The 21,101-nt window shown below is 66.7% G+C and overlaps 9 protein-coding genes across 9 annotated transcripts; 7 read left to right on the top strand and 2 right to left on the bottom strand.

The window, feature by feature from the left end:
* The first annotated feature begins 1 nt into the window (after position 1).
* FA09DRAFT_2525 (hypothetical protein) lies at positions 2–764 on the top strand. Its single transcript, XM_025739707.1, has one exon. It carries the CDS (start codon positions 99–101, stop codon positions 531–533), a length of 435 nt encoding a protein of 144 aa, XP_025601397.1. The 5' UTR covers positions 2–98; the 3' UTR covers positions 534–764.
* Positions 765–3,283: 2,519 nt separating this feature from the next.
* FA09DRAFT_313779 (putative ubiquitin-protein ligase) lies at positions 3,284–6,363 on the top strand. Its single transcript, XM_025740740.1, has 6 exons — positions 3,284–3,340; positions 3,405–3,453; positions 3,516–3,586; positions 3,642–3,689; positions 3,744–3,877; positions 3,933–6,363. The coding sequence occupies exons 1-6, from the start codon at positions 3,312–3,314 to the stop codon at positions 6,152–6,154; spliced, it is 2,553 nt and encodes an 850-aa protein (XP_025601396.1). The 5' UTR covers positions 3,284–3,311; the 3' UTR covers positions 6,155–6,363.
* On the bottom strand, positions 6,301–8,171 carry FA09DRAFT_342058 (hypothetical protein). The gene is made up of 5 exons (XM_025744523.1): positions 7,941–8,171; positions 7,483–7,662; positions 7,132–7,399; positions 6,710–7,062; positions 6,301–6,649 (listed from the first exon to the last, which is right to left on the bottom strand). The coding sequence occupies exons 1-5, from the start codon at positions 8,157–8,159 to the stop codon at positions 6,389–6,391; spliced, it is 1,281 nt and encodes a 426-aa protein (XP_025601395.1). The 5' UTR covers positions 8,160–8,171; the 3' UTR covers positions 6,301–6,388.
* Positions 8,172–8,310: 139 nt separating this feature from the next.
* FA09DRAFT_327079 (hypothetical protein) lies at positions 8,311–8,887 on the top strand. Its single transcript, XM_025741265.1, has 3 exons — positions 8,311–8,380; positions 8,446–8,485; positions 8,568–8,887. The coding sequence occupies exons 1-3, from the start codon at positions 8,336–8,338 to the stop codon at positions 8,657–8,659; spliced, it is 177 nt and encodes a 58-aa protein (XP_025601394.1). The 5' UTR covers positions 8,311–8,335; the 3' UTR covers positions 8,660–8,887.
* A 111-nt stretch (positions 8,888–8,998) lies between these two features.
* FA09DRAFT_327078 (hypothetical protein) lies at positions 8,999–10,215 on the top strand. Its single transcript, XM_025741264.1, has 2 exons — positions 8,999–9,583; positions 9,671–10,215. The coding sequence occupies exons 1-2, from the start codon at positions 9,158–9,160 to the stop codon at positions 10,205–10,207; spliced, it is 963 nt and encodes a 320-aa protein (XP_025601393.1). The 5' UTR covers positions 8,999–9,157; the 3' UTR covers positions 10,208–10,215.
* A 111-nt stretch (positions 10,216–10,326) lies between these two features.
* FA09DRAFT_324044 (Allantoicase) lies at positions 10,327–12,539 on the bottom strand (the record flags this gene model as incomplete). Its single annotated transcript, XM_025741113.1, has 6 exons — positions 10,327–10,474; positions 10,549–11,487; positions 11,562–11,690; positions 11,745–12,007; positions 12,074–12,337; positions 12,393–12,539. The coding sequence occupies 6 exons, from the start codon at positions 12,537–12,539 to the stop codon at positions 10,327–10,329; spliced, it is 1,890 nt and encodes a 629-aa protein (XP_025601392.1).
* Positions 12,540–13,041: 502 nt separating this feature from the next.
* FA09DRAFT_335750 (hypothetical protein) lies at positions 13,042–13,614 on the top strand (the record flags this gene model as incomplete). The annotated part of the gene is made up of 3 exons (XM_025743792.1): positions 13,042–13,083; positions 13,134–13,387; positions 13,446–13,614. The coding sequence occupies 3 exons, from the start codon at positions 13,042–13,044 to the stop codon at positions 13,612–13,614; spliced, it is 465 nt and encodes a 154-aa protein (XP_025601391.1).
* Positions 13,615–15,574: 1,960 nt separating this feature from the next.
* FA09DRAFT_324043 (hypothetical protein) lies at positions 15,575–16,844 on the top strand (the record flags this gene model as incomplete). Its single annotated transcript, XM_025741112.1, has 4 exons — positions 15,575–15,948; positions 16,021–16,482; positions 16,541–16,598; positions 16,653–16,844. The coding sequence occupies 4 exons, from the start codon at positions 15,575–15,577 to the stop codon at positions 16,842–16,844; spliced, it is 1,086 nt and encodes a 361-aa protein (XP_025601390.1).
* Positions 16,845–17,723: 879 nt separating this feature from the next.
* Positions 17,724–21,091, top strand: FA09DRAFT_2209 (hypothetical protein). Its single transcript, XM_025739551.1, has 6 exons — positions 17,724–18,652; positions 18,710–20,240; positions 20,293–20,351; positions 20,403–20,588; positions 20,648–20,699; positions 20,775–21,091. The coding sequence occupies exons 1-6, from the start codon at positions 17,876–17,878 to the stop codon at positions 20,999–21,001; spliced, it is 2,832 nt and encodes a 943-aa protein (XP_025601389.1). The 5' UTR covers positions 17,724–17,875; the 3' UTR covers positions 21,002–21,091.
* The last annotated feature ends 10 nt before the right edge of the window (positions 21,092–21,101 follow it).

Raw genomic sequence — 21,101 nt, 5'->3', positions numbered from 1 at the left:
TGCTGGGCGGCGAGCTGCTGCGACTGCTGCTGGGCGGCGAGCTGCTGCGACTGCTGCTGGGCGGCGAGCTGCTGCAGCTGCTGGCTCTGCTGTCGCTGATGCTGCTGCTGCAGCTGCAGCTGTTGATGCAGCTGAGCCTGCTGCTGCTCGTGCTGCTGCTGCGGCGAGAACTGGAACTGAGCGTCGTTGAGCTGCTGCTGCAGCTGTTCGGGCGAGAAGGTGCCTTCGACGCCAGTGCTGCTGCTGCTCGGAGCAGGCTGTGGCACGCCGGCAAAGTGCCGCGCGTCGGCCGCGAGGGCCGACGACTGCTGCCCCGAGGCCGACGTCGTGGCCTCGTCGAGCTCGGCACGGGCCGAGCGCGGGAGATGCTAGGCTGGACGATCAGGCGACGATCGCAGAGTGGAGTCGGGCAGCTCGGGCAGCACGTGGATGCGGCCGAGCGCTGCCCTTGCAGAAGAAAGGGCGCAGCGACGATCTGCAGAGCGGTGATGAGCGTTGTCAAGGGAGACGAGGGCAGCTCTGCGCATCATTGAGCACTCGAGGCGCAAAGCACTGCGCCTCGTGAGAGTCCGTGCACGGAAGTGCCGTGTGTTCATCCGGCCTGCCAATGAGGCGCAGCGCGGAAGACCCCTGAGTGTCTCCGCCCCAAACGCTCTCAGCGAGAGGGCGCAGCCACTCAGTGTGTGATCTTGTTGAGGGCATTCGCCGGCACATCCGCTGTGCCGACGCCGAGGTAGGGACCTGCCATCGGTCGGGCAGCATCGGGATGCCCCGCTCGCGAGCGCATCATCCAGCCCGCCGCGTCACAGCTGCTCAGCGCGCAGCAGACCTTGTCGTCGAGGCATCCAGCACGTAGAGAGAGAGAGAGAGAGCGACATTCCTCCCACAGGCGGACTTCGGGCGGTTCCCACTCACCTACAGTCGCAACCGGCGATTGCAGCACGCGCTCTTGGTCCCTGGACCCGCGTGCCGCGTAATCAGATCTTCCGATCTGTCAGTCGGTCGAAGCAGCGGCCCGATCTAGAGGCAGCGGCGGCGTGATCGGCAGACGGAGCAAGAGGAGTGCGACTCTAGCGGCGCAGGCAAGCGCGATGTGGGCGCAAGTCGAGCTGCGCGAGGAGGGAGCGATGCGAAGGACGTGGCGCGAAGAGGGGTCCAGGCTGCGCGGCGGCGCGCAGGGCTGCAGCGGCAGCGGCGGCGACTTTTCTGAGCCGCGGCGTGCGAGCTGCTGCTGGGACGCTGGATCGCAGAGCAGGCAGCGGGTGCCCGCAGCGAGGCGGAAGGGAGCACGCAGAGAGGTGCGCGCAGAAGCGGCGCTGAGGATGCGTGCTGAGCCGGAGTGGGAGGAGGGAGGGAAGCAGCAGGCAGAGAGGGGCCGGCGAGCTGCGAGCCGGCCGGCTGCGAGCGGCGAGCTGCGAGCTGCGAGCTGCTGAGCCCGCCTCAGAGCGCCATCCACGTGCGCGGCGCCCGCCCGCGCCGTCGGAGGGCTGTGCCACAGGCGCACCCACCGCACCGCGAGACCGCCGCGAGACAGCGCCGCCGCCGCCGCCTTCACGCCTCCGCCGCTCGCGCGGTGCGGGTGCGCCTGCACGCTGCGCCACATCGTCGGACCCGCGGCGCATGCGGCGGTGCTCGCAGGACACGAGCTTGTTCAGTCGCGCATCGTCCGTCCTGTTCGGCTCGGCTGTGATGGAGGAGCCCCTCCTCTCTGCTCTGCTTCTCTCCTCGCGCTGCAGGCGGCTGGCGCTGAGCGAGCGTGGACGGGACGGCGTGAAGATTTTCGCGGTGGAGGGCACGCGGCGCGGCGGGCGGGTGCGGGCCGGCTGATCAGGCACCCGCCGGCGGGCCGCGGCTGCCGCGCTTGGCGGCGAGCACGCCGGCTGTGCGGCGTCTTCGCCGCGCAACGCAAGAAGACGTGCCGTGGCTTCGCTGCTTCTCTGCGACGCTGCGAGCTCGGAGGAGCGACCGAGGCCTCCGCGAGGTCAAGGGAAACTCCAGCGATGCTGCAACTCGTGCGCCTCTGACGCTCAGCCTGCGTGCTGAGGCGCAGCTCGGTCCCTGACGCAACGTGTCGATCATCGGCTCGGTCCGAGCGACACGCAGCGTGGAGGCCAGCGTCTTTTACAACCTGTGAGGCCGCCATCGGCCGCTCAGAAGAGTAGATGGAGCGCTGTTCAGGAAATGCAGCAGAGGCACGCCAGGTGCGACAGATGCAGCATGGCCCTCGATCGCAGCGCTGCTCTCTCTGCGCATATGCCGTGGGGAGCACACCAGAGGCCTGTGCACCCGTCGCAGACGCTCCCATGGCAGAGGAAGAGCGTCTGGCTTTACCGCTTCTCTGTAGACGCATGTCCTTGCGCTTGAGCCGTCCGAAGCTCTCCACTGTCGCAGAGGTGCGACGGCGAGGAGAGCCACACGAGCTTGTGTCCGCGGAGGGTCCGTCCGTTTCGTGCACTGGCTCCTACGCTGATCCAGTCAGGTGCTCTGCTAGCACACACACAGCGTCAGCGACTCGACGCTCGACACCCACACCGAGCTGCACCGGGCAGGACGTAGTTGTCGGTCGTCGAACGACATGAGGTGGAGGACGAGCGATGCGGAGGCACGGTCCGGCATCGGGCGCTCTGGAGCTCTCTTCGTCTTCGAGTTCTGCCGCCTCTGACAGGTCCTGTGCTCCCACTTGCCCCGCTACAAGCTCGACGCAGCCCCACGAGAATATTGAGCGCATCCTGCTCCTCCATCCTGGCACCCCGAGCCGCCCTTGAGCAGCGACGAGAGGCTGTCCCCACCGCTGCCATGCAGCGCGGCGGTGAGGCTGTGTGACGTGCAGCGCCAGGCGTAGCAGCGTCCAGGCACGCCGCCTGTCTCACGACGCCTCCGACTCGTCGGACGCCGGCGCCGAGCACGCGTGGGCGGCGCGCTGGCGGCGTGCCTCCCCTTCTGCTGCAAGCAGAGGCCGCGCTCCGCACGCACGCCTGGCATCAGAGGGCTGACCTCGCCGCGGCGTGCGCTGATGTGCTGCCGCGGTGTGGCGCCGCACGGCGGATCGCTCGCATCGCAGCAGCATCGCACACGGCACGCCGGCGGCGGCTGGCTGCTGCGCCCTGCCTCTGCCGCTCCGCCTGCGCTGCGCATCCTGACTCACCTCCTCGCCCTCCACGCTGATCCCTCCGCACAACCCTCGCCTCGCCGTCTCTTCTCACCCACCGCGCGCTCTCTCAGCGCCTGCATCCTGCGCATCAGCGCACGCCGCGACTCGCCTCGACGTCTCTCCGCGCGGCCGCTCCTGAGCTGCCGCACCCGCCAGGGCCATGGTCAACTCGCGTGCCCCCGGCCAGCTGTGCGTGCGGCAGCGGCGCAGCGTGCGGCAGCCCCGAGCCTCAGACTGACACATGCACGCACAGCTCGCGCAAGGTGCGCATCACCGTCGTCGCCGCCGACGGCCTCAGCAAGGTGAGCCGCCGCCGCCGCAGCACTCGCCAGCAGCCGGGCCCGCGGCTGACCGCACCCTGCAGCGCGATGTGTTCCGCCTGCCCGACCCCTTTGCCATCGTCACCGTCGACGGCGAGCAGACGCACACCACCTCGTGCGTATGCCGCAGCCGGCCGACGCATGCACACCTGACACACGCCCGCCCGCAGAGTGATCAAGAAGACGCTCAACCCGTACTGGAACGACTCGTTTGACGTGTGAGTGCGCCGCACGACGCCCAGCGGCCGCCGTGCCCTGACGCCATCCCACAGCACCGTCAAGGACGGCTCGGTGCTCGCCGTGCAGATCTTCGACCAGAAGAAGTTCAAGAAGCGCGACCAGGGCTTCCTCGGCGTGATCAATGTGCCGGTTGCGCAGGTCATCGACCTCGAGCTCGGCGGCAAGGGTGCGCAGTCAAGGAGCGCATGCTGCATGGCGCAATGCTGACACGCTGCGCGCAGTTCTGCTCACGCGCGACCTGAAGAAGTCGAACGACAACCTCGTCGTGCACGGCAAGCTCATCATCGACATCAACACCAACGTCGCCTCGCCGATTGCCAACAACTCGAACGCAGGCGCCGCACCGAACCTGCTCGTGCCCGGCACGAATGCATCCTCCACCTCGCTGGCCTCGTCGGCGCAGCAGTCGGGCGCGTCTGCTGCGCCCAGCACCGCGCCCTCGGCAGCGCCGAGCACGGGCGATGCCGCTGCGGCGCGCCCCGTCGTGGCCGACGCGGGCCCTGCAGCGACCGCCGCAGCGGGTGCCAGCGCTGCTAGCTCGCGTAGCCCGTCCTCGTCGGGCGCGCCGCAGGGCAGTGCGTCGGCTGCGCCGCCGCGTGCCACAGGCGCCGAGGCACGGTCAGACGAGTCTGGCGCGGCGCTGCCGCAGGGCTGGGAGCGCCGGACAGACCACCTGGGCCGCACGTACTACGTCGACCACAACACGCGCTCCACGACGTGGACGCGGCCGAGCGCCAGCTCCAACGTGAATCAGGCGGCGGCGGCCAGCACGGCGGCGGGCGACCGCATGCGCCACTCGAACCGCGCGCTGGCCGACGAGATGCTCGGCGTCGGCTCCGAGGGCGACCAGCCAGGCGCCACGACGCCGATCAGCCGCCCGGGCAGCGTGGCGCCTGGTGCTGCGTCGAGCAGCACTGCCGGCGCCGCCGCGGCCGCGCCTGGCGCCGCTGCGGCCAACGCCAGCCTGCCGGCCAGCTCGTCGACGACGGCCGGCACGGGCCCGCTGCCGTCGGGCTGGGAGCAGCGCAACACGCCCGAGGGCCGTCCGTATTTTGTCGACCACAACACGCGCACGACGACGTGGGTGGACCCGCGGCGCCAGCAGATTTTGCGCATCATGGGCCCCAACGGCAACAACATGACGGTGCAGCCGCAGTCGGTGACGCAGCTTGGGCCCTTGCCGAGCGGCTGGGAGATGCGCCTCACGTCGACGGCGCGCGTGTACTTTGTCGACCACAACACCAAGACGACGACGTGGGACGACCCGCGGCTGCCGTCGAGTCTGGACCAGAACGTGCCGCAGTACAAGCGCGACTTCCGGCGCAAGCTCATCTACTTCCGCTCCCAGCCGGCGCTGCGCCCGATTCCGGGCCAGTGCCACGTCAAGGTGCGCCGCACGCACATCTTTGAGGACTCGTACGCCGAGATTATGCGGCAGCAGCCCAACGACCTCAAGAAGCGCCTGATGATCAAGTTTGACGGCGAGGAGGGCCTCGACTACGGCGGCCTCTCGCGCGAGTTCTTCTTCCTGCTCTCGCACGAGATGTTCAACCCGTTCTACTGTCTCTTCGAGTACTCGGCGCACGACAACTACACGCTGCAGATCAACCCGCACTCGGGCATCAACCCGGAGCACCTCAACTACTTCAAGTTCATCGGCCGCTGCCTCGGCCTCGCCATCTTCCACCGCCGCTTCCTCGACGCCTACTTCATCGTGAGCTTCTACAAGATGATTCTCAAGAAGAAGATTACGCTCGCCGACCTCGAGAGCGTCGATGCCGACTACTACCGCTCGCTGCAGTGGATGCTCGACAATCCGATCGAGGATGTCGTCGAGGAGACATTCACGGCCGTCGAGGACAAGTTCGGCGAGATGGTCACCGTCGAGCTGCGTCCCGGCGGCGAGGCCGTCGACGTGACGGACGAGAACAAGCAGGAGTACGTCGACCTGATGACGGAGTGGCGCATCAACAAGCGCGTCGAGGAGCAGTTCAAGGCCTTCATGAGCGGCTTCACCGAGCTGATCCCGCAAGACCTGATCAACGTGTTCGACGAGCGCGAGCTCGAGCTGCTCATTGGCGGCATGAGCGAGATCGACATCGACGACTGGAAGCGCTTCACCGACTACCGCGGCTTTACGGAGAAGGACGAGGTGGTGCAGTGGTTCTGGAAGTGCGTCAAGGCGTGGCCGACGGAGCGCAAGTCGCGCCTGCTGCAGTTTGCCACGGGCACGTCGCGCATTCCCGTCAACGGCTTCAAGGACCTGCAGGGCAGCGACGGCCCGCGGCGCTTTACGATTGAAAAGTCGGGCGAGATTACGCAGCTGCCAAAGAGCCACACGTGCTTCAACCGCATCGACCTGCCGCCCTACACGAGCGAGCAGCAGCTCGAGCAGAAGCTCATCCTCGCCGTCGAGGAGGGCATGTCCTTCCAGAACGAGTAAGGCGCGCTAGCTCGCCGTGCCATCGCTTCTGTCTACGTCACCGTCCCCCCCTAGCCACCCCCTCCCTACTTGTCCATCTCTCTGCCGCCGTCTGCTTCCCCCGTGTCTGATGTCCTCGCTTCACCCTTTCGTCTACGTGTACACGGCGTGCCTTAGCTGCTCCTCGCAGCTCCCCTCGCCAATGAAAGAAATGCTTCCCTCGCGCCTTGTTTCTTCATGCTGGTGCATTGGCCCTCACCCTCCCTGCTCCTTCCTCTCCTTCTCCGCCTGCAACACCTTGCCTGCCTCGCGATACACGTCTCTCTCCAAGCGCTTCTCGCGCTCCTGTTGCGCCTGCATCGCCTCCCACGCATCCCAGCGCGCGCGATCGTCGACCCAGCGCTCTTGCACATCGCCCGCCTCGCCCCAGCCTGCGATGTCGCCGTCGGCCGTGCCAAAGAGCGCGGCGGCTGTGGCTGCGCCATCGCGGCGGAGGAGACCTCCTGCGGTCGCTGCCTGATTGTTGCAGCGGGGGGTCAGCAAGTGAGATGGCAGTCGCAAACGAGAGAGACGCACCAGACTGCCTGCCTCGTACCTCGCAAGCTCCGGATCGTCTTGTGCCGGCAGCTGCACGTCCTTCGGATTGCTCGGCCCTCCTCTGTGCTCACGCGCACTGGCCTGCCCTGCTGCTCGTGGCGCGTAGACGTAGCCTCCGGCCTTGTCAATGACGCGCGTGAGGCGCAGCATGCTGCGCTTGTCATCCACCGCCAGCGTCTCAAAGCCCACGAGGCCAAAGTCCTCGACGAGCTCGCAGATGCGCGCATTGAGCTCGGCGAAGCGCGAGGCGCGACGAGGCGCGGCGAGAGCCTCGAGAGAGTCAGTGAGGCGCGAGAGATCTTGGGCGCGCGTGTAGTAGGAGAGATTGAAGGCTGGGGCAACAGACCTCGGGGATTAGCCGAGAGCAACAAGCGGTAGATGCGGCGCAGGCAACGTCTCACCGAGGCCCTCCCTTCTCCCACCCGCTTTTCGCTCCCCATCCTCCTCCTCCTCCGCACTGCTCCACCCATCGCTCTCCTCGCTCTCTCCATCCTCCGCACTGCCGCCCCCGCCCTTCCCCACCGCCTCGCCCAGCAGATCCACCTTGCTGAGCACGTTGATATGCGGCAGTTCAAGCGAGAGCATGGCGCGAAGACTGAGCAGCAACAGCGCGACGTAGCGCGAGGCATCGGTGATGTGCGAGGCATCGGCCATGTGCACCGCTACCAACTGCGTTGCATTCCTCCATCAGCCTCTCTCTCTCTCTCCTCAAGCGCACGTTCCTCTCCCCTGCAACCAGCAGGAGGACTCACGCGCCAGCCATCCTTGCCCAGCGCCTCGAGGATCCGGCGCAATGAGGGATGATTTGTAGAAAGCTCGACTTGTCCCGGAATGTCGAAGAGGACGTATGCATCCTCGCCGAGCGCACGTAAAGAGGCGAGGAGCCAGTCGAGATTGGCCTCGAGGTATTCCATGCAGTAGAGCAGGGCGCCCTGTTGCAAGCAAGCAAGCAAAGACAGGGCGTCAGTTGCGGGTCGATGCGGCAGCTGCTGCCCTGGCTGCCCCTGCTACACTGCCCGTCTACCCTCACTGCGCACACTCATCACAGCTGGCCCCTCGCTACCTCTCCATCTTCCTCACGTTCTCTCCTCCTCCTGCGCAGCTGCTGGCTGCCCCACCTCCCGGTCTCCTCACTGCGCACATTCATCACGTCTGCCCCGTGCTACCTCTGCATCCCCTCACTCTCCCTCCTCCTCGCCCCTCAACTCACGTTCGGCCCCAGCCCAAACTCCCTCATGACATCCGCCACCGAGATGAGCTCGTTGATGTCGACGGCGGGCGCATACGGCAGCAGCCTCCTCTCGTTTGCTGGATCGAGGTTCACGACTGCCGCGGGGCGGTCGAGGGCGTGCAGGAATGCCTGGGCACCCGCGCAGTACGTCGTCTTGCCGGCGCCGGGCGAGCCGATGATGAGTTGCCCGAATGGCATAAAGAGGAGGGGGGGGGGGGGGGATGTGAAGGTCGGAAAGAGAGAGGGGGGGGGAAGACGCGCGTCTGGATGATCTGCGCCAGGCGCCGCCAAGAAAAGAGAGCGCGGCGCATGTCCATCTTGCCTTGGCCCCCTCACCGCCCTCCACGCCCGCCCTCGCAGTGCGCCCGCCCGCCATGCCGCCACGCACGCCCCTCACGCCGAACCAGCAGCGCATCCGCGTGCGTGTCTGCTGCTGCCGTCGCATGCCGCCGAGCCGCCACTGCTGACGGCGTCGTGCCGACAGGTCATGGTCATCTCCTTCCCGTTCCTCGTCGCTTCGTCCTGTAAGTGCCTTTCCCCTGCTCTCGCGCGCCTCGCCCGAAGCACGGTCGGCACAACGACAGCTGATGCATGTATGACTGCTAGACGTGCTCTTTAGACGGCTATACCTCGGCGAGGAACAGAAGAAACTGCCGAGTGCGCCGACAAGGGGCAAGCTGGACGTGCAGCCGGCCTGAGGGCGGCCACAGCATGTGGAGGATGCGCGACAGCGGACGGGGGACAGGATGTGCGGACATCGATGGGGCAGCGGCACATGTGGGAAGCGAGACGCAGGAGGAAAGCTGGAGAAGGGGCCGTGGCCTCAGCTTGGCAGAGGGTGAGCAAGGGGGGAGAGGCAGAGGGCGAGGGCCCTTCTTCTTGCTTCAGGCGGGCACCGCTGCAGCAAGGGAGCGGGCAAACGGGAGTCTGTCAGCGTGCGCAATGCAACGCGCTACATCCATCTGCGCAGCAAGAACACGAGCGAAAGCCCAGAGGTATTCACGTTGCACTTGTGTTCGTAGGGAATGAAGTGGTGCACAGCTCGTGAGGCGCGGGGAGGCGCGCGCCGCGAAGGCGAGCGAGCGAGAGGGCGGCGAAGTCGGGTGGAGGCGCGGCGCGGCGGAAGCAAAAGCGGCGAGGAGGTGCACGGACGCCTTGCCTCTCTTCCACCACCCTGCGTTCCCCGCTCGCCCATCATGTCCCAGCCTCTGCTCCCGCAGCTCACCCATGCGCTGCACCACCCACGCGCGCTCCCCGCGCTGCTGCGCACGCTGCACACGCGCGCACCCGCCACGAGCGCCACGCTCCTCTCCCTCCTCCTCTCCTACCTCCTCAACGCCGCATGGCTCGACTATACGCTCTACCGCTCTCTCGGCACCGGCGGGCTCGCGCCCGGCGGCGTGCTTGGCTGGCTAGTCCATACATTCTGCCTCAGGCCGCTGGCCATGGCGCGCGGCCGGGAGATTGACGCCAAAGCACTGCCGCTGGCAGACGGCGAGTTGATGGGCGGGAGAATGACGCTTGAAGGCCTGCAAGAGAGGGGCACAAGGCCGAGGACTTTTGGGTTGATGCCGCATCGTCAGTTGGAGGAGGGTCGCAAGGAGGGCACGGAGGAGTATCAGGTAAGGCGTCCGCGAGGGCGAGCGTGGGGCTGTCGCCAGCCCCCGCACCAGGCTCGAGAGGTGGCTGACGAAAGGGGGCACACGCAGGCGATCCTAGCGCATCTCAATCACCTCGCAGCACACAACACCTCCCTCACTCGGTCCCTCTCCGTGCTCGAAGCACACACCGCGCCCTCTCTCCAAGTCACACACGCCCCTGCAGCAAGCCGCGCCACGTCGCTCTCGCAGCTCTTCCTCTCCGGCCTGCACGCTCCGCGCTCCAACGCCTCTTCTTTCTCGCGCGAGTTTGCGCACCTACACGCACACGACGGCTCGCTGCACGTCGTGCTCGCGCCACAAGATGCGGCGCTGCTCCTCGAGCGGCGCTGGGGCGAGCTGCATCGCCTCGCAGGCGTCGCTTATCGCGGCAGCTGGTGGCCTCCCGTCTGGCTGCCGATGCCCATCTCGGCGGCGGCGAGATGGGCATACCTGCACGACAAGGCACGCAAGGGAGAGAAGGCGAAGATCTTGCCGCCGACTTACTGCCTCGTCTATGCCCCGCGCTCGAGGGAAGAGGTGGAGAGCGTCAAGATGGTGCTTAACGCGGCCGCTACTTTCGCACTCGGCCATCCTCCGCAACTCTGAACGTCATCTATTTGCTTCTCAGCGCACGAGTGCGAAGTCTAGAAGTCTAGCGGTAGTGTGACGAGTTTTGAGCGCGGAGGGCAAGGTTGGCTTCGTGCCGGCCATTGCGTGCGTCTTTCTTAGGCAACGACAGCGACGGCCTGCTCCCAGTACTCCTCCTCGCAGTCCAGCTCCGGCACGCCGCTCTCGTGCACCACGACTGCAAAGTCGGTCGGCAAAGAGCCGCCGAGGGCTTTCATGGGCGCGTGCCAGGTGCCTGCGTTGTAGCTGGGAAGGGGGGGGGGCAGTCAGCGACTTGAGGCGACGAGGACGGAGGGAGCGGAGGAAGAGGGGGCACTCACGAAATGCCCTGAGTCGTCGAGCAGCGGAAGGCGGCGAGCGTGCTGAGGTCCGGCTTGTCGTCCTTGCCATTCAGCGCCACGACGACAAAGTAGCCGTCATGCTCCTGCGCGGGCGTCATGGGCAGGAACGCCTGGCTGGTGTGCGCGTGGCGCTCCAGCACGTCGACGTGCCACGGCAGCGCCGTCGCCTCGCAGCGGTACACGTGGATGCTGGCCTTGCCCGGCGTCGCCTCGGGGTAGGAGGACGCCACGTCTGCAAGAGCGACGTACTTGCGCGCCGAGCCTTGGTTGACAATCTTGTGCGGCCGCGAGTTCTCGGCGCCCACTGCAGGCGCGGCGATGAGCTTGCCGTAGCGCGCAAACGCAGAGGCAGAGATAGGCGGCAGCGTCAGTGTGGGTGCGTTGGGCGCCAGGGGCTTCTGAGGTTGGGCCTTTGAAGGCACGCCGGGCGCAGTTGTGCCGTTGACAGAGGAGAGGAGCGAGTTGAATGCCGAAGTGGCGGAGCCAACGAGGCCCGAACCAAGCGTGGCAGCATGTGCTGCGGCGGCTTGTGCGGCGGCTGCTGCGGCAGCGGGCTGCACGGCCGGCAGGGCCTTTTCGAAGAAGTTGGGCAGCGGCACCACCGGCAGCGACGCCGCGTCGCGGCCTGCCAGAGGCGCAGCTCGCCGACCAACAACGCGCACACGCTTGATGCCGCCGTCGGGAAACATGGTGACGCGCACGTGGCTGAACACTTGTGCCGTAGCCTCGGACGCGACGCTGAAGAAGTGCTGCTTGCCCGGGCCCATGCGAGCACGCGGGAGAAGCGTCGTCCACTCGGCAGACGAGGAGGGAAGGACATCCTCGCTGAACGTAGCGTGCACGGCGACGGACTCGGGGAAGTTGCCGAGGAAGTGGGCCGTGTCGATCTCGAGGGTGCTCAGGTAGCCGGCCTCGCCGCTGGTTTCGCCGCAGTCAACGTCAGTGTCGGCGCTTGCAGTCAGTGCTTGAGGGCAAAAAAGCATGACACTCACAGACGGATGATGACATGGTCAGTGTGGCCCGGCGCACGGCTGCGCTTCGTCTCCCAGCCGTCGCCCATGTCCTTGCCGCGGCCGGGCAGGATGAGGTTGGAGCCTACGCCAAAGTGTTGATCCGAGGTGCTGCAAGCCTGTCAGACAGCTGTCTCATCACAGGAGGGGGGCGCTACGACTCACTGCACCACCTGACCGCCGTTGAGCACATGAGCCAGATCCAGGCTGTTGAGCGCCGCATCCTGCGGTGCCTCGCCACACACACGCTCCCCCTCTCCCGAGCCGGCCGAAGGCGCAGAGATGCGCCCGTAGCAGCGGAACCGCGCAATGCCGCCGTCGGGCACCATGTGCAGCTTGACGTGCGTGGTGCGTGCCGAGGCGGACTTGAGGGCAAAGAGGTGTCGCGAGGAGGGGCCCAGCGGAACTCGAGGCAGCAGCGGGAACCACTGCGTGTGTCGAGGGAGTCAGCAGCGGGCAAGGGCGTCGCTTGCGCTTGCTGGCAGACAACGCACACGCTCATCATCCTCGGCGATGGCCGCGCCCGTGCGCTCCTCGTCGGCGTCGAGACAGAGGCCCCACACCTCGGCCTCGGGGCCCTCGTTGCCGTTGAAGTTGGCCGTGTCGATGTCGAAGCCGCTGAGCTCGGCGCCGGCGCGCGGACCCAGGCGCACAATGGCCCAGTCGTACGCCGCCGGGTTGTGGCGGCGCGTCTCCCAGCCGTCAAAGAGGGCGCCGGCGGGGCCGAACTGGCCCTTCATCGACGGCGCGGGGTGGACCTGTGTGTGCAGAGTTCAGGGCCCAGTGCGGCAAGGTGCGGTGCAGATGACGCACTTTGAGCAGGTCAGAGGCAGGCGCAAACCACTCGTCGGAACAGCTGAGCGCTCGGCCGCCCAGCGCGACGGACGACACCTCGGTTGCGGCGCCGAACGCGGCGGCGAAGTCGGCCAGCTCGACGGTGGAGAAGGCAGGCGCGGACATGGTGGAGTGGGCAGTGGTGGTGGTGGTGAGGAGGGAAGGGAACGGCGGCGGCGACGCGCTGGCTTGTGTCTGCCTCGCTGGCACGCTCTCTTGCCTCTCGGGTGCGAGCGGCAGGGCGTCAGGCTTGTGTTGGGAGCCAGGCTCGGACGAGGACGGCGTCAGTCGAGTGTTGGTCTCGCTCGCTGCTCGCACTTTTTCTTTCTTCCAGCCAGCTGCCCGCTGCCGCAGCAGCTCTCCTGCACCGCGCTCTCCGCCGTCTGACGCCGTGGTCTGTGCACCCCGCACTCGCTGATCTGACGCCTCATCCTCGGGTGCGCTATCGCAGCTTATCATCCGCCTGGCGCTCCGACCCGCCGGACCGTCCCGGGCCGCAGCGGCAGCATGGGCGTGCCACGCGCCGGCGCAGCGCAGAGAGGATGGGCCGCGGCACAGGGTGCAGCCCATGCACAGATGCGGCGATGTTCGGGCGCTCAAGGCCGCGCCGCTTTGCTTCTCCTCCACCATGTCCTCCCTCTCCTCCACCTCGCCCGCCATCCGCTCGCTGGTTCGTGTCTCCCTCTCACCACACTCTCACATTCACTGACTCCACAACAGCCACCAGCAGTGCTGGCGCTGGCCGAGGCGCACGCCGCACACGCCGCGCCGCTGCTGCGCACCTATGCCGACCTGGCGCACGCCGCCGCATGGACGCAGCTCGACGTGCTCGACTTTGCGCCGGCCGGTAGCAGCGGCGCAGTCGACACGGGCGCCAATTCAGGCTTCGCAGTTGTGCGCGGCCTGCGTCCCGAGCGCACCAAGCGCGAGGTCGTCGTGCCGTGCCGCATCGAGAACACGCTGAGCAGCGCACAGTGAGTCCGCCCTGCTTGGCCCTGCCAAAAAGCAGCGCACTGACGAGCGGTGCGCCAGCTTCACGATGCTCTTTGACGCACTCGATCGGCTCAGCGACGGGCCAAGCAGCGACGGCGAAGCGCTGGCGCCGACGGAGCGCGCTCATCTGCTCCTCGCCATGCTCTCGCCCGACGGCACCGTCGTGTACTACACGCTGGCGCGCGGCATCGTCAAGCCGGTCAACTAGGCGCGCAACAGCGGGCCGTCGTGGCGCAAAGCAGATGCACTCGCTTGGTCTCTATCGTACGCGTCCTTCACTTGCGCATCGTTCACGCACGATTTGCCGCCGGGCGCCCCATCAGAACCTCTGCTGGGTCGGCGCGCGGCGGGCACGTCGTGGACGGTGTGCACGTGTCGGAGACGGAAGAAGAGAGACCCGCGAGGCATCGAGCCGGCTCTGCTTCTGCTCGGCGGCGTGGTGCTTCGACATTCTTGCTGAGTGCGCGCTCTAGCTCGTTGCGTGGCAGTCTGGCAGAGCATGCTGCGGGTTGCGCAAGCAAGTCCTGCTTGCGCGACCAGCAACATACACTGCCCGCCTGCCACGCACGGGTCGGACACGCCAGCAGCGAGGCCGACGAGCATTGAGCCTGGCCTCGCTCTCCTTGCTTCCTTTCGACCCCTCACGACCCTGCGCTCCTCTCTCTCCCCCTCCTCCTATCCACTGCCACCTCCCATCCTCGGTCGCCCCAGACAATCCTCAGCATCTCTCGCATGTAGCATACCCTAATAGCACCAGCCCCACGCTCTCTTGCCGCTCTTCTGCCTGACGCTCACATCAGTCGAGTACAGCACGGCGCTCAGGATGGCCGACTCGACTGCAGCGCGTAGCATCGTGACCCGCAAGCCGGCCGCGCTGGACCTCGAGCGTCGCACGGCATGATCACCCGCGGCCGCCGCGGTGCTACCTTTCCCACCGTCACGCATCACTTCGCTTCGCGGCACCGGCGTGACGCACCACCTCGCTGATCACCGGCAGCGATCGAAGAACCGAGATGCCCCTTTTGGCCAGAACGAGGGTGCACTCACGCTCACCGCAGTGTTGCTGCTGAGCCGAGGTGCAACGTGCTGCGGCTTCCCGGCCGCGGGCTCAACGCAGCGACAAGGCGTGTGCGCCAGCCTCGGCGTTGCACGCATGGCGAGCTCTTGCACCGCCCACCGAGCGCCGCGGCCGCATCCGCCTGATGCTTCGTTCGCTGACGCTGTCTGGAGCACTCGCTGCACGCTGTGCCACACGCAAGATGCCACGAGCTTGTCTCGGCAGGGCGCAGCAACAGCTCGACCACGGAGCGTTGCGCCCCAGAAAAGCGCCGGACCCTCGTGCCTGCGCTGCTGCATGCTGCTCAAGAGCCCGCGCCGTGCCTGAGCACGAGGGCGTCGGCGTTCAGGCGACCCGAGGTGCCGTCTTGCTCTCCTGCCGCGCCTCCACTCCCAGTCCCGAATCGCTCCATCGGGCACACGCACACATGCCGCTCGATGGGGTGACTTTGCGACTTGAGCCTCGGCTGCCCGGCGTCGGCGCAGCAGTTCATCCGGAGGCGGTGCAGGCGGCAGGTGTTGGTCTTGCGGCGCCGCGTGTGGAGCGTGCGCGCGTGCGTAGCGGCTGCGCTCTGGCCCTCATAAGCAGTCCGCTGAGAGCCCCTTCCTGCTCTTCTTTCCCCCTTCCCTCCCAAACACACTCATGATGCGCTCCTTCCGCGGCGCACACAGCAGCCACAGCGTCCGTCTGCTGCCCCTCGTACTCCTCGCGCTGCTGGCCATCAGCGTCGTAGCCGGCCACGCGGCGCCGGCAGAGACGCAGCTTGCTCGTCGACAGGGAGACGGCGCTACACTGACTCCGGGTGGTCAGTCAGGCCCTTCGGCGATGCGCAGCTTGTTGCTCAGTGACGCATCACAGACGCAAGCACGACAGTCACCCCCTCAGCCACGTCGAGTAGCGTAGAGGAAAGTACGAGCTCCTCCAGCGCGACCTCAAGCTCTTCAAGCTCTTCAAGCGCCGAGTCCAGCGAGCAGACCTCCACCAGCACGTGAGTGATGCATCATGGCGCCTCAAAATTCCTCGTGCACGCCACAGCCGGGTCTTGTTGACTCCAAGAGTCGTCGCGAGCAGTGCCTCGAATAGCGCCACTGCGTCATCGAGTGCAGACACGATGTCGTCGTCGTCGTCGAGCGAGAGCTCCTCTTCGCTCGAGACGAGCTCAGCGTCCACAGTCACTCTTCTTCCTGAGAGCTCGACTCCGTCCGAGAGCGCGGCTGTGACGAGCACTCCTGTCGAGAGCTCGTCGTCGTTCAGTTCGAGCGCGAGCTCGAGCTCGCTGGTCGAAAGCGCGCCGCAGACTTCCTCTGTGCCTCCCGCGTCAGAGATCAGCATATCTGACGACGGTCCGGACGCTCCTAGCGCGACGTCCACTCGTAGCGAACCGAGCGTCTCGCTGAGCAGCTCTCAAACCAGTGAGGCATCGCCGACTTCGACTGCAAGCTCGTCAAGCGTCTCCTCAACGTCGCAAACGCCTGCGTCGCCTCCGTGAGTCTGCTGAGAGACTCGCACAGCACGACGAGGCCCCGATTGCTCTTCACACACTGAGCTCACCCTCAGTCCACCCATCTCTTCGACCTCGGTCACGCCTGCTTCCTCACCATCGGCGACCTCAACGCCTCCTGACTCGTCTGTTCCCTCATCGACGTCCTCTGCTCCGCCTGTCGCTTCCGATCCGGCTTCTTCCCTCTCATATCTGCCTGCACCTGCTGGCGATGGCAGTGGCTCTTCCACCACCGACGGTGCCGGCGATGACGGCAGCACGACGGGCGGCGCTTCGTCGACGATCAACCCAGCCGGATCAACCACCAGCCTTCCAAGTTCGTCGTCCGAGAGCTTTCTCTCCTTCCCGCCCGAGAGCGGTGCCGGAGCAGCACGCTCGACGTACTCCGCCGCGCCCGCACCTGCTGCGACAGGCCAGGGCGCGGTCGCCACGGCGGTGCAGACGATTGTGGTCGACGACTCGGGCGGAGTGGCTGTGGTGACAATCGATGCTGAGGCTCCTGCTGCGACTGTACAAGTGTGAGTGCTCAAAGCATGCTGCCATGGAGCCGTGTTGCTGATCCCTGCCTCACTGCAGTGTCGGCGTCGTCGAGACCTACACCGACTTCCTGACGTCCTCGAGCGTCGGCACCGACGTGAGTTGCCTGTAGCCGCAGTACCTGCCTCAGCTCACTTGATGTTTCGAACAGTCCAACGGCGCACCAGTCACCGCAGTGGTGGTGCACCAAGTCGTTGTGGAGCCGGCGTCGACCAGCACGTTTCTGGTGGACCCAGCGCGTGGCTCGGGCGGCTCGGACGGTGCGGCAGGCCTCGTTGGAGCGCCGGGCTGGCCGACGTTCGCTGCGCTCTTGCTTGCACTGCTCGGCTTCGCACTTGCGTAGAGCCAGCTTCGGCCCTCAGCAGCTTCGCGAGCTTCGACCTCGTCACCATGCGCAGCTGCGATGGCCCTCGTCCGCTCGAGCCCTTCGCGCTTGGCCTCGGCCTCGACCTCAGCTCGCCCCTCTCTGTCCCCGCTCCGCACATCTGTAACATACGCACGGCCCGCATCACGTTCCCTCCACCACCAGCACGCAGCGCTCTCGCTCCTCGCTCGGTCACTCTCATGCGCCTGGCCGCCATAGCCGGCCGGCGAACTCTTGACTCTCTGAATAGACGCCCTTCTTGTCCTTGTTGTCGTCGTGGGCGCGGAAAGCGTGGGAGCAGACGTGACAGGCGCGCGCACGCTGCCTTGGCGCGCCCGCGGAGCAGCGACCCTCGCGGTGATGGCTAATCGCGGCGCGGCTTCGCTCTGCTCCGACTCCTCTCACCCACCCCTTCTGTCCCTGCCGCTGGCGTCATCGGCAGGTCTGCCGCAGCAGCACAGCCTGCCAAGCCCTCGCACGACAACACCTGCGATCTGCACGTTCTATTCTCGCCCTCAATTCAAGCCTCCCTCCTTCCGCGGCTGCCGCATCCCGCAGCTGCGAGAAGAAAGCCGCAGTCGGCCGGCCTCGGCCTCGCCCATCCGTCTGCTCCTCTCTCGGCCGCCGCTCGGGCCTCCTCTCTCTCTCTCTCGCCCTCCTCTCGCGTGCTCCTTCCTTCCTCCGCTTGGCCGCACGCGCGCCTCATTGCCTCGCTCGCACAAAGAGCAGCACTTCGTCTCGCGGCCACCAACTAGCCCCTGCTTTTCTTCGGCTCCGTGCGACCTTGCTCTCACAGCCACCTCGGCCATTGGCTGCCACGGACAAGGGCATCCGCAGGGCCTTGCCGCTGCACACTGCACGCTCCTCTGCTGCACCTCACATCCGCCTACCGCATCTCTGCGCCATCCATACACGACGTTCAACGACTCCTCCTCTTCGCCGTCGCGTACGTCGCCTGCCCCGCGCGCGTGCAGGCAGCAGCGCTCTAGCAGTCCGCGGTTCGGCGCGACATGGCGGCGGGCCATGGCGCCGCTGGCTCTTCTGAGGCAGCTGTGCGCTCGGAGCGGCAGGCGTCGTGGGAGGAGCTTTTCGCGCAGGCAAGTAGCGCCTCGTTGCTCAAGCCCGACGTCGCCGCTGCGTCTGCTCCAGAGCGCACGCTGCCACTGAGCACAGACGCGGCAGCCGCTTGGTGCTGCGAAGCCGTCGGCGGCGCAAGTCACGAGTCGGCCGATGTGGCGTGCGCGACGTGCGCCAATCCATCACTGCTGAACGACGTCTGCACGACGGGATGCGTTGCAGCGGCACCGTCGTCGAGGGCCAGCAAGAAGCCGAGCGCATCGGCGTGCCTTGCACCGGCCGCCTCGCCGGCTGCGGCAGTGTGCTGTCCCGTGGCGCCATCGCCGAGCAGCGGCTGCTGCTCCGACGCCTGTCCGCCTGGCTGCGAGGAGCCCACTGCGTCGCCGTGCGCCGGCGCCGACGTTGTCTGTCCCGGCTCGCCGTGCACCGAGGCGGTGCCATGCGCCGGCGACGAGTGCGAGATCGAGCCGTGCCCCGAGCCATGCATCGACGGCTGCGTCGTTGCGGCCGATGGATGCCCCAGCGTCTGCGACGGCTTCGTGCCGCCGGACAGCTGTCCCGAGGTGCCGCCGGCCGTAGTCTGCGGCAGCAAGCCCACTGCACACGTGGCCGCATCGCTGCTGGCCCCTGCGCATGCGCCGGCAGCAGCAGCGCATGCAGCGGACGTCACGGCGGGCATGTACGGCGGCTTCGACTCGTTCCAGGAGCTGGTAAGTTGTGCCGGGAAGTGTGCCAGCACCGGCAAATGACTGAATTCGTGCCTTTAGCTGGACTGCTGCTGCTGCACCGACGTCTATCCTGCGCCCGCTCGCGCCGGCGCTTCGACAACAAGCGACAGCAGCGCGCCTCGAGGTGCCCCTTGTGGCGCCGGCTGCGTCACTTCCTGCGGCACGACGCCGGGCGCCTCGACGTCGGCATCCGTGCTGAGTCCCGTCTCCGTCGAGCAGCAGTCGCGCAGCAGCGGCATGAGCACACCGATGCAGCTCTCCGACTCTGCCTCGTCCATGCTCGCCTCGAGCAGTCGCGCACGCAGCATCAGCTTCGCCGACTTGAGTAGTGGGGGTGCGAGCACTACCACCTCTTCGTGCTTCTCTGCTGGCAATACTCCACGCACACTCGACGTCGACTGGTCCGTCTCGCCGGCGCGGCATGGCAAGCAGCGAGAACAGTACGGCGAACATGCGTCGGCTCACTCCTACTTCGTGCTGCCGGGCGCTGTAGCGCACCACGGCAATGGCCACCGCCAGCACACGGAGCTGAACTGCGCGCAGCAGCCGCCGCACCAGCATAGCGACGCTGGCTTCTGTCTGCCGCCCGCCATGACGCTCTGCAACAGCAGTCACTGCGGCGAAGAGTGGCACGCCCATGGCCAACAGAGTACTCGCACGCTGCCGCACCAGCCGCATACACATCAGACTCATCACCATCCCTTTGCCTTTGTGCCGCCGCCGCCGTCGGGGCGCAGCGGATGGAACGCGCTGGACTTTCAGCAGCGCAACGCGCCCGTCGCCATGCCTCCAGCATCGCCTGCCGAGACGCACATCTGTCAATGGGCCGGCTGTGGCCACCACGCCAGCAGCGTGGCAGAGCTGGTGGCGCACGTGCACTTTGCACACCTTGCCGGTCCGCAGGCGCCAGCTCAGCAGCAGCAGTCGCACCTAAATCACTTTGGGCATGCCCAAGCGGCGCCAATTGCGCAGCAGATGCAGCCGCCACAACAAGTCTGCCAATGGGACTCGTGTTCCGTCGCGGCGCCCAACATGCCTCACGATACCAGCGGCGCCGGTGTGCTGCAGCATCTCCTCACGGCGCATCTGGGCCGTGAGGACAGCGATCCGTCGGCGCTCCTGGCTGCCTTCTTCGGCGGCGAGCAGATGCCGTCGTCTGCGACACCTGCTGCACGCGGCCCGGCGTATACTGCCGCCGGCATCCCGACGGGCAAGCGCCGTCGTCTGACGCAGGCTGCCGAGTCCATCGTGCACAAGAGTGCTCCGAGTCATCTCGACCGTGCCGCCGCTGGCTTCAGCAACACGACGTCTCCGCACGCAACGACGACGCCGGGCTCTTCGACGCATGCAACGCCGGCGCCGGACAATGGCGGCGCACATCGCTGTGGCTGGGTCGGCTGTGGGCAACTGTTTGAGAGCCATGCGGCGCTGACGGAGCATCTGGGCGCAGCACATGTTGGCAGTGGACATACGGAGTATGCGTGTGGTTGGGAGGGATGCGAACGTGCTAGGACGGGACAGACTTTCTCGCAGCGACAGAAGGTGATGCGCCATCTGCAGACGCACACGGGTGAGCGAGGCGGGAAAGTGTCGCTAGGCTCGCGCTGACTCTGCGACCGTAGGCGATCGTCCATATCAGTGCGCTACATGCTCAAAAAGGTTCTCAGAGCCCACAACTCTCGTGAGAATGAAAGTGTGCGCTCTAGCCGCCCTTGCTCACCACCTTGTTGAGCAGGCGCAACACATGAGGACGCATACCGGCGCCCGGCCGTACGCCTGCGACTTCCCAGGCTGTTTGAAAACCTTCGCCGTGGCAGGTAGCTTAACGATCCACAAACGCACGCATTCAGGCGAAAAGCCGTTCAGGTGTACCTTATGCTCGTTCGCGTCGAGCGAGTCATCCAACTTGACCAAACACGTTGAGTCACTGCTCGTCTGTAGCGTCGCCCGGCAGCTGTGCTGACTGCCCCGATTCAGCTGCGGGTTCATAGCGGCGAGCGGCCGTTCAGGTGCGAGGTATGCAACAGAGGTGAGCTGCATGACGCCAAACAGAAAGACGCAAGCTGCTGCCGCACAAAGCCCTGCTCTGACTTCACTTCATTAGGCTTTTCGAGGCCTGATCAGGTCTCGCGGCATCGCAAGGTGCATCTCAAGGAGGCCGAGCGTGCCACCGCGGCTGCCGCCGCCTCGGCCGCCAGTGCCTCCGCTCGCTCGAGCGTCGATGGCACCGGCGTCGGCAGCGGCAGTGGGAGCAGCAGTGATGCCGCCTCGTCGGCCTCTGCGGGCACCTCGCCAGCTCTGCCCAGCTCTGCTGCACCCATCACGTCCTGAGCGCCCCGGCCTCGGCGCTGTACGACAGAACGACCTTGCCCATCTCGCCTGTGCGCTGGCCAGTTGCAATATCACCGTCCTCATCATCGCTTCGTCATGC

Source organism: Tilletiopsis washingtonensis (assembly GCF_003144115.1).
Source record: "Tilletiopsis washingtonensis strain MCA 4186 unplaced genomic scaffold FA09scaffold_1, whole genome shotgun sequence".
Lineage (NCBI taxonomy): Eukaryota > Fungi > Basidiomycota > Exobasidiomycetes > Entylomatales > Tilletiopsis > Tilletiopsis washingtonensis.
The sequence above is the reverse complement of the archived record's forward strand: the minus strand, read 5'-3'. Positions and strand labels throughout refer to the sequence as shown.